Below are 10,882 nucleotides of genomic sequence, written 5' to 3'. Positions count from 1 at the left end.
GCTCAGGAAGGAGACATGTTCTGTCTCCTTGAGATGAAAGTACTTTGGTGCGAAAAGTGCAAATCAATCCCATAACAACAGCAAAGGACCTTGTGAAGATGCTGGAGGAAACAGGTACAAAGTATCTATATCCACAGTAAAATTAGTCCTATATCGACATAACCTGAAAGGCCGCTCAGCAAGGAAGAACCCACTGCTCCAAAACTGTCATAAAAAGCCAGACTACGGTTTGCAACTGGACATGGGGATAAAGATCGTACCTTTTGGAGAAATGTCCTCTGGTCTGATGAAACAAAAATAGAACGGTTTGGCCATAATGACCATCGTTATGTTTGGAGGAAAAAGGGGGATGCTTGCAAGCTGAAGAACACCATCCCAACCGTGAAGAATTGGGGTGGCAGCATCATGTTGTGGGGCTGCTTTGCTGCAGGAGGGACTGGTGCATTTCACAAAATAGATGGCATTATTATGAGGGAAAATTAGGTGGATACAGTGGGGCAAAAAGTATTTAGTCAGCCACCAATTGTGCAAGTTCTCCCACTTAAAAAGATGAGAGAGGCCTGTAATTTTCATCATAGGTACACTTCAACTATGACAGACAAAATGAGAAAAAAATCCAGAAAATCACATTGTAGGATTTTTAATGAATTTATTTGCAAATTATGGTGGAAAATAAGTATTTGGTCAATAACAAAAGTTTGTTATTTGTTTGTTTTAGTTGGTCAGGACGTGAGTTGGGTGGGCATTCTATGTTTAGTGTTTCTAGGTTGGTTTTCTGTGTTCGGCCAAGTATGGTTCTCAATCAGAGGCAGGTGTCATTAGTTGTCTCTGATTGAGAATCATACTTAGGTAGCCTGGGTTTCACTGTTGTTTTGTGGGTGATTGTTTCCGTGTCTGTGTTTGTTCGCCACGCAGTACTGTTTCGGTGTTGTTCACGTTTATTGTTTTGTTTTCATTGAGTGTTCAGTTTATGTTTTTAAATAAACAACCATGGACACTTACCATGCTGCATCTTGGTCCGATCCTTGCTTACACCTCTTCAGAGGAAGAGGAGGAAAACCTTTACAGACCCACTGGGAATGTGATGAAATAAATAAAAGCTGAAATAAATCATTTTCTCTACTATTATTCTGACTTTTCACATTCTTAAAATAAAGTGGTGATCCTAACTGACATAAGACAGGGAATTTTTACTAGGATTAAAAGTCAGGAATTGTGAAACTGCGTTAAAATGTATTTGGCTAAGGTGTATGTAAACTTCCGACTTCAACTGTATGTACAAGAAGTGGTGTAATTTCAAAACGGTTCACTCGGTATGGATGAAAATACCCTCAAATTAAAGCTGACAGTCTGCACTTTAACCTCATAGTCATTGTATCATTTAAATTCCAAAGTGCTGGAGTACAGAGCCAAAAGAACAACAATTGTATCTGGACAATATAACTTTTTTTTATATCTTTAGAAAGAAATCACATAATACCATATTTGACAGCAAAATAATTTGTATCTGATATTTGATTATTATTCATCCAAATATATTAGTCTGTAATTTTCGCAATATTTTTTTTAAACAGTTTTATTTTTGTAAATAAATATTGCTTAAAAATGTTACCGTGCTGTTTCATTAGGTATTTCTCTATTCACTAAGTCAGACATAATCACTTTTACCATGTAACCTCATAAATACCCGGTAAACAGACTGTAAACTGAGTCATCCTGATTTTACACAGTCATCTCCTTAAGTCTCCACCCCTTCCCCTTTGTCTTACAGCATAAAGAGAGAAGGAACCACAATGTACCTGCATCACCATAGTGGGACAACGTGACAACAGAACCTTCCTCCTTCTAGCAGGCATACTGTAGTAGAACGACAGGAAACGCTTGGTTTCTTCTGCACCATTCTGCTTCTGTAGGTGTACTGATAGCACCCTACCATCTACTAAACCTGCCAACCAACCTTCAGTTCCCATCACCTCTCCTTCCACCTGCAGAGAGAGAGAGAGAAAAAGAAATCACCTTAAGAAAGGGAGAGAAGGCAGTTATCATGGATACGAGGAAGCACCTGTGTTCCCTGGCCCGTATGTTGCTGCCTGCCCTGGGCTTTGTCCTCATCTGTGTGGGGGCCTACCTGATGTCCCTCCACAATGTCTACAACAGCTCCCTGTGTTACATCCTGGCCTACGTCCTCATTGCCTTTGGCTTGTGTTGCCTCCTCAGCGGGGTCTTCTGGACCATCTGCCATGGCATGAAGAGGAAGAGGCAGAGGAGCAGGAGCCACCACATCGCTGCACACATCCATGTCTACACCGTTGACAGGTAAGTCTCTGCTCTCTCACTCACCTGGGGACAGATTCAATTAATGCTTGAATTACTTATATACTCAACAAAAAATATATAAATGCAACATGCAACAATTTCAAAGTTTGATATGAGGAAATCAGTCAATTGAAACACATTAATTAGTCCCTAATCTATGGATTTCACAACTGGGAATAAAGATATGCATCTGTTGGGAAACAGATACCTAAAAAAAAAGTGGCCTCACAATGTGCCTCAGAACAATACCTTGGATCTTTTATTTCAGCTCATGAAACATTGGACCAACACTTTACATGAAGTGTTTATATTTTTTCTCATTGTATATCATTCATATTTTCCATTTATTGAATAATTCATTTGAGACTTTTACAGAGACTGGTGCAGTGGTAGTACATTCAATTATCAACAGTCAGGTGCATTGCATCTATATATTCCTATTATGTACACAAGACCATGGGTTAGTGCATTGCCGGATAGCTGTCAAAATGTTTATAAACTGAACTCATAATAGGGTTTCTTAACACTTACATATGATATTTGTTGTATAATGTACTGTACGCCTCATTCCTTTCAACAACACACCTGGAATGTGTCTGTTGTTCTCTCCAGACCCAGCTTCCACCTTCCTTCATATGAGGAGTCTCAGCACAACCACACCTCTGCTACTGCAGCTTACTCTGTGCTGGGGCTCTCTGAAGACGGCCTGAGGTTCAATCTGGCCCCCCCTCTGTACACCCAGGACATCTCTGAGGCCCCAGACGACACCTTCAACCATGAAGAACCACCTGCTTACTCTGAGATGGCCATGCAGCTGCACAGGGAGCCACAGGGGCTTCCACAGCAACCAGAACATTCCGGTTTGGACAGAGTTCCATGTCCTGAGCTGGACGGTCGATAGGTGGTGGACTCTGGAAGGTGATGACGTCACCTTTGTGTACTGTTTAAAACGAGTGTCTCCCTTCCTGACCTTTGACCTCTGATCTTTCAGGAGATGTAAACTACATGGCCCTTTCTGCTCAGAGAGAGGTATGGCAGCAAAGCCTGCTGCTCCTGGCATCATGGTTTTCTGGAGAACGGAGACAGGTGGGAGTGATAGCTAGGAATGACACTGTCTTGAGCTTTTGCTGAGACCTGAGATACTATGTGACTGAAAACATCTTTGCTGTTTCACATGTGGCTGAACGGTAGTAACCAATAGCAACAGGTCGTACAGTGAGCTACAGGTTGATCAAGACAAATGTCTACAGAATGCTAGTGAAGGATGACAGTCTAGGTATGGATGTCTCTATAAATCTATAATCTATAATCTATAAAACAAGACCTGCTTGTTTTTGCTCGTTGTTGGATGTGACTCTGAGTGCAGTATTGGAACACTATGTATACAAAAGTATGTGGACACCCCTTCAAGTTAGTGGATTTGGCTATTTCAGCCACACTCGTTTCTGACAGGTGGATAAAATCAAGCACACAGCCATAGGATGTCACCTTTCCAACAAGTCAGCTGCTCAAATGTCTTTCTTCCCTGCTAGCCTCTTACGTATTGTTGTTCCTGTACAGGAACCAAAATCAGCGGAAATTTCAGAGCGCCACCTGTAGTACTCGATAAAACTCAAACTTTCATTAAAACACACATGCAAGGTACTCAATTAAAGCTACACTCGTTGTGAATCTAGCCAACATGTCAGATTTGTAAAATGCTTTTCGGCGAAAGCATGAGAAGCTATTATCTGATAGCATGCACCCCCCGAAATACCTGAACGAGACCTAAACAAAAGATTTAGCGGTAGCCGGCGCTACACAAAACGCAGAAATAAAATATAAAACATTCATTACCTTTGACGAGCTTCTTTGTTGGCACTCCTATATGTCCCATAAACATCACAATTGGGTCTTTTTCCCGATTAAATCCGTCAAAGTATGCCCAAAATGTCCATTTATGAAGGCCGTCTGATCCAAGGAAAATTCACCTTTACAAGACCCAACGTCACTTTTTAAAATTAAAAAAGTTGCCTATAAACTTTTACAAATCACTTCAAACTACTTTTGTAAACCAACTTTAGGTATTAATAAACGTTAATAATCGATCAAATTGATCACCGGGCGATCTGTATTCGATAGCAGCAAGTCTTGAAATCATCGTCCATTTTTTTCACTTTCATAATTTCCTGGGTGCACCCCAAGACAGGAAGTGCCTATACGTCATCCCACCAAGGATAAACTTGCAATGAAATGCCAGTACTGGCGACATCGTGTGGAAGCTGTAGGCGTTGTAAACGGAACCTCATCTATTTTCTATCGCCTTAGACATTTCAAAGACTGGCGGACGAATATTTTTTTTGTGTTTTTGGTGAACAGTTTTCCCTGGGATTTTTACTCCTGAACACGTTCTGTTATAGCCACAGACATGATTTAACCAGTTTTAGAAACTTCAGAGTGTTTTCTATACACATACAGTGCCTTGCGAAAGTATTCGGCCTCCTTGAACTTTGCGACCTTTTGCCACATTTCAGGCTTCAAACATGAAGATATAAAACTGTATTTTTTTTGTGAAGAATCAACAACAAGTGGGACACAATCATGAAGTGGAACGACATTTATTGGATATTTCAAACTTTTTTAACAAATCAAAAACTGAAAAATTGGGCGTGCAAAATTATTCAGCCCCTTTACTTTCAGTGCAGCAAACTCTCTCCAGAAGTTCAGTGAGGATCTCTGAATGATCCAATGTTGACCTAAATGACTAATGATGATAAATACAATCCACCTGTGTGTAATCAAGTCTCCGTATAAATGCACCTGCACTGTGATAGTCTCAGAGGTCCATTAAAAGCGCAGAGAGCATCATGAAGAACAAGGAACACACCAGGCAGGTCCGAGATACTGTTGTGAAGAAGTTTAAAGCCGGATTTGGATACAAAAAGATTTCCCAAGCTTTAAACATCCCAAGGAGCACTGTGCAAGCGATAATATTGAAATGGAAGGAGTATCAGACCACTGCAAATCTACCAAGACCTGGCCGTCCCTCTAAACTTTCAGCTCATACAAGGAGAAGACTGATCAGAGATGCAGCCAAGAGGCCCATGATCACTCTGGATGAACTGCAGAGATCTACAGCTGAGGTGGGAGACTCTGTCCATAGGACAACAATCAGTCGTATATTGCACAAATCTGGCCTTTATGGAAGAGTGGCAAGAAGAAAGCCATTTGTTAAAGATATCCATAAAAAGTGTCGTTTAAAGTTTGCCACAAGCCACCTGGGAGACACACCAAACATGTGGAAGAAGGTGCTCTGGTCAGATGAAACCAAAATTGAACTTTTTGGCAACAATGCAAAACGTTATGTTTGGCGTAAAAGCAACACAGCTGAACACACCATCCCCACTGTCAAACATGGTGGTGGCAGCATCATGGTTTGGGCCTGCTTTTCTTCAGCAGGGACAGGGAAGATGGTTAAAATTGATGGGAAGATGGATGGAGCCAAATACAGGACCATTCTGGAAGAAAACCTGATGGAGTCTGCAAAAGACCTGAGACTGGGACGGAGATTTGTCTTCAACAAGACAATGATCCAAAACATAAAGCAAAGTCTACAATGGAATGGTTCAAAAATAAACATATCCAGGTGTTAGAATGGCCAAGTCAAAGTCCAGACCTGAATCCAATCGAGAATCTGTGGAAAGAACTGAAAACTGCTGTTCACAAATGCTCTCCATCCAACCTCACTGAGCTCGAGCTGTTTTGCAAGGAGGAATGGGAAAAAATGTCAGTCTCTCGATGTGCAAAACTGATAGAGACATACCCCAAGCGACTTACAGCTGTAATCGCAGCAAAAGGTGGCGCTACAAAGTATTAACTTAAGGGGGCTGAATAATTTTGCACGCCCAATTTTTCAGTTTTTGATTTGTTAAAAAAGTTTGAAATATCCAATAAATGTCGTTCCACTTCATGATTGTGTCCCACTTGTTGTTGATTCTTCACAAAAAAATACAGTTTTATATCTTTATGTTTGAAGCCTGAAATGTGGCAAAAGGTCGCAAAGTTCAAGGGGGCCGAATACTTTCGCAAGGCACTGTACTTATCATATGCATATACTATATTCCTGGCATGAGTAGCAGGACGTTGAAATGTTGCGCGATTTTTAACAAAAAGTTGCGAAAAGCTGCGAGAATTCGCATCATCCGTAACAGCCGCTCACAAGCCTAAGATCACCAAGCGCAATGCCAAGAGACGGCTGGAGTGGTGTAAAGCTCGCTGCCTTTGGACTCTGGAGCAGTGGAAACGCGTTCTCTGGAGTGATGAATCACACTTAACCGTCTGGTAGTCCAACGGACGAATCTGGGTTTGGTGGATGCCAGGAGAACGCTACCTGCCCCGAAGCACAGTGCCAACTGTAAAGTTTGGTGGAGAAGAAATAATGGTCTGGGGCTGTTTTCAGGGTTCCTAGCATACAATGACATTCTAGACGATTCTGTGCTTCCATCTTTGTGGCAACAGTTTGGGTAAGGCCCTTTCCTGTTTCAGTGCACAAAGCGAGGTCCATACAGAAATGGTTTGTCGAGGTTCGGTGTGGCGGAACTTGACTGGCCTCCACAGAGCCCTAACCTCAACCCCACTGATCACCTTAGGGATGAATTGGAACGCCGACTGTGATTCTCTGTGAATCTGTTACATCTGCCCAGTTGAAACTTTTTCCACATTCATGTACTTTTCACAACAATCGAACTCATCAATAAAAGAGGGGCTGAAGATTTAAGTCTCAGATTACGTAACTTGATAAACACACACACACGCAGCCTCTAGTCGGCTCATTCAAACCCTCTGCTCTCCACTGCAACACACGCAGCCTCTAGTCGGCTCATTCAAACCCTCTGCAACACACCCAGCCTCTAGTCGGCTCATTCAGACCCTCTGCTCTCCGCTGCAACACACCCAGCCTCTAGTCGGCTCATTCAGACCCTCTGCTCTCCACTGCAATACACCCAGCCTCTAGTCGGCTCATTCAGACCCTCTGCTCTCCACTGCAACACACCCAGCCTCTAGTCGGCTCATTCAGACCCTCTGCTCTCCACTGCAACACACCCAGCCTCTAGTCGGCTCATTCAGACCCTCTGCTCTCCACTGCAATACACCCAGCCTCTAGTCGGCTCATTTCAGACCCTCTGCTCTCCTCTGCAACACACCCAGCCTCTAGTCGGCTCATTCAAACTCTCTGCTCTCCACTGCAACACACCCAGCCTCTAGTCGGCTCATTCAGACCCTCTGCTCTCCACTGCAATACACCCAGCCTCTAGTCGGCTCATTCAAACCCTCTGCAACACACCCAGCCTCTAGTCGGCTCATTCAAACCCTCTGCTCTCCACTGCAACACACCCAGCCTCTAGTCGGCTCATTCAAACCCTCTGCTCTCCACTGCAACACACCCAGCCTCTAGTCGGCTCATTCAAACCCTCTGCTCTCCACTGCAACACACGCAGCCTCTAGTCGGCTCATTCAAACCCTCTGCAACACACCCAGCCTCTAGTCGGCTCATTCAGACCCTCTGCTCTCCACTGCAACACACCCAGCCTCTAGTCGGCTCATTTCAGACCCTCTGCTCTCCACTGCAACACACCCAGCCTCTAGTCGGCTCATTCAGACCCTCTGCTCTCCACTGCAACACACCCAGCCTCTAGTCGGCTCATTTCAGACCCTCTGCTCTCCACTGCAACACACCCAGCCTCTAGTCGGCTCATTCAGACCCTCTGCTCTCCACTGCAACACACCCAGCCTCTAGTCGGCTCATTCAGACCCTCTGCAACACACCCAGCCTCTAGTCGGCTCATTCAGACCCTCTGCTCTCCACTGCAACACACCCAGCCTCTAGTCGGCTCATTTCAGACCCTCTGCTCTCCACTGCAACACACCCAGCCTCTAGTCGGCTCATTTCAGACCCTCTGCTCTCCACTGCAACACACCCAGCCTCTAGTCGGCTCATTCAGACCCTCTGCTCTCCACTGCAACACACCCAGCCTCTAGTCGGCTCATTCAGACCCTCTGCTCTCCACTGCAACACACCCAGCCTCTAGTCGGCTCATTTCAGACCCTCTGCTCTCCACTGCAACACACCCAGCCTCTAGTCGGCTCATTTCAGACCCTCTGCTCTCCACTGCAACACACCCAGCCTCTAGTCGGCTCATTCAGACCCTCTGCTCTCCACTGCAACACACCCAGCCTCTAGTCGGCTCATTCAGACCCTCTGCTCTCCACTGCAACACACCCAGCCTCTAGTCGGCTCATTCAAACCCTCTGCTCTCCACTGCAACACACCCAGCCTCTAGTCGGCTCATTCAGACCCTCTGCTCTCCACTGCAATACACCCAGCCTCTAGTCGGCTCATTCAGACCCTCTGCTCTCCACTGCAACACACCCAGCCTCTAGTCGGCTCATTCAGACCCTCTGCTCTCCACTGCAACACACCCAGCCTCTAGTCGGCTCATTCAGACCCTCTGCAACACACCCAGCCTCTAGTCGGCTCATTCAGACCCTCTGCTCTCCACTGCAACACACCCAGCCTCTAGTCGGCTCATTTCAGACCCTCTGCTCTCCACTGCAACACACCCAGCCTCTAGTCGGCTCATTCAGACCCTCTGCTCTCCACTGCAACACACCCAGCCTCTAGTCGGCTCATTCAGACCCTCTGCTCTCCACTGCAACACACCCAGCCTCTAGTCGGCTCATTCAGACCCTCTGCTCTCCACTGCAACACCCCCAGCCTCTAGTCGGCTCATTCAAACCCTCTGCAACACACCCAGCCTCTAGTCGGCTCATTCAGACCCTCTGCTCTCCACTGCAACACACCCAGCCTCTAGTCGGTTTTCCCTCTGCTCTCCATTGCAACACACGCAGCCTCTAGTCGGCTCAGTCAAACCTTCTGCTCTCTATTGCAACTTATTCCAACATTGTCGTTGTTGTTGTTGTAATGAGACTCCTTCAGTCATCCTCAGGCCACTTGGTAAAATAAAGGTTGTTGAACACACTGTTGTGAACACATACACACATCTGGGGTTAAGGTTGGTCTAATTCCTGAGCTCAAAGTGTAATGGCTGCTGTTTACTGGCCACCAGTGTCTTTTAACCCTGCTAAGTTAGGTACCTGGCCACAGACAGATAAAGTGTCCAGAGTTCATGAAAGGGAATCAGCCTTTTACAATCTTACGTCTGTCTGTATCCGAAAGGAAACAATGTTATGTACTCACATTTAACGACTGCAATAAAAGCCATTATGCAATCAAAGTCTAGTCTTTTTTCTGAGGCTGTATGGCACACACACACTCAAGATATTCACCACAATAACTTCACAATTGACCTTGTCACAAACAAGGAGCATTTGAACAGGGCATGAGGAAGCCAATACACTAACCATATAAAGATATAGCCTGAGGTAGATAACTACTGATGTTGGTAATGACAGTCTTGTACAGAGCAGGAATCCAGAATGGTTACAGAGCAGGAATCCAGAATGGATACAGAGCAGGAATCCAGAATGGATACACAACAAGAATCCAGAATGCTCACAGAGCAGGAATCCAGAATGCTTACAGAGCAGGAATCCAGAATGCTTACAGAGCAGGAATCCAGAATGCTTACAGAGAAGGAATCCAGAATGGTTACAGAGCAGGAATCCAGAATGGTTACAGAGCAGGAATCCAGAATGGTTACAGAGCAGGAATCCAGAATGGTTACAGAGCAGGAATCCAGAATGGTTACAGAGCAGGAATCCAGAATGGTTACAGAGCAGGAATCCAGAATGGTTACAGAGAAGGAATCCAGAATGGTTACAGAGCAGGAATTCAGAATGGTTACAGAGCAGGAATCCAGAATGGTTACAGAGCAGGAATCCAGAATGGTTACAGAGAAGAAATCCAGAATGGTTAAAGAGCAGGAATCCAGAATGGTTACAGAGCAGGAATCCAGAATGGTTACAGAGCAGGAATCCAGAATGGTTACAGAGCAGGAATCCAGAATGGTTACAGAGAAAGAATCCAGAATGGATACAGAGCAGGAATCCAGAATGGTTACAGAGCAGGAATCCAGAATGGTTACAGAGCAGGAATCCAGAAAGGTTACAAAGCAGGAATCCAGAATGGTTACAGAGCAGGAATCCAGAATGGTTACAGAGAAGGAATCCAGAATGGTTACAGAGCAGGAATTCAGAATGGTTACAGAGCAGGAATTCAGAATGGTTACAGAGCAGGAATCCAGAATGGTCACAGAGCAGGAATCCAGAATGGTTACAGAGCAAGAATCCAGAATGGATACAGAGCAGGAATCCAGAATGGATACAGAGAAGGAATCCAGAATGGTTACAGAGCAGGAATCCAGAATGGATACAGAGCAGGAATCCAGAATGGATACAGAGAAGGAATCCAGAATGGATACAGAGCAGGAATCCAGAATGGATACAGAGAAGGAATCCAGAATGGATACAGAGCAGGAATCCAGAATGGATACAGAGAAGGAATCCAGAATGGTTACAGAGAAGGAATCCAGAATGGTTACAGAGCAGGAACCCAGAATGGTTACAC

General features: G+C 44.8%; 1 protein-coding gene across 1 annotated transcript; it reads left to right on the top strand.

Annotated features, from left to right (window-relative positions):
* The first annotated feature begins 1,804 nt into the window (after positions 1–1,804).
* On the top strand, positions 1,805–3,955 carry LOC110536298 (transmembrane protein 252). Its single transcript, XM_021622019.2, has 2 exons — positions 1,805–2,316; positions 2,929–3,955. The coding sequence occupies exons 1-2, from the start codon at positions 2,045–2,047 to the stop codon at positions 3,215–3,217; spliced, it is 561 nt and encodes a 186-aa protein (XP_021477694.1). The 5' UTR covers positions 1,805–2,044; the 3' UTR covers positions 3,218–3,955.
* Positions 3,956–10,882: the final 6,927 nt, after the last annotated feature.

The sequence above is a fragment of the Oncorhynchus mykiss genome, chromosome 11 (assembly GCF_013265735.2).
Source record: "Oncorhynchus mykiss isolate Arlee chromosome 11, USDA_OmykA_1.1, whole genome shotgun sequence".
In the NCBI taxonomy this organism is placed as follows: domain Eukaryota; kingdom Metazoa; phylum Chordata; class Actinopteri; order Salmoniformes; family Salmonidae; genus Oncorhynchus; species Oncorhynchus mykiss.
Note: the sequence above shows the minus strand (reverse complement) of the source record. Positions and strands in the feature narration are given on the sequence as shown.

What these genes read in the sequence shown, in the direction of transcription:
- LOC110536298 (XM_021622019.2), top strand. Translation starts at nt 2,045, where the DNA reads ATGGATACGAGGAAGCACCTGTGTTCCCTGGCCCGTATGTTGCTGCCT. An exon ending in CATGTCTACACCGTTGACAG is followed by an intron (nt 2,317 to 2,928) that starts GTAAGTCTCTGC and finishes TGTTCTCTCCAG; the next exon opens with ACCCAGCTTCCACCTTCCTT.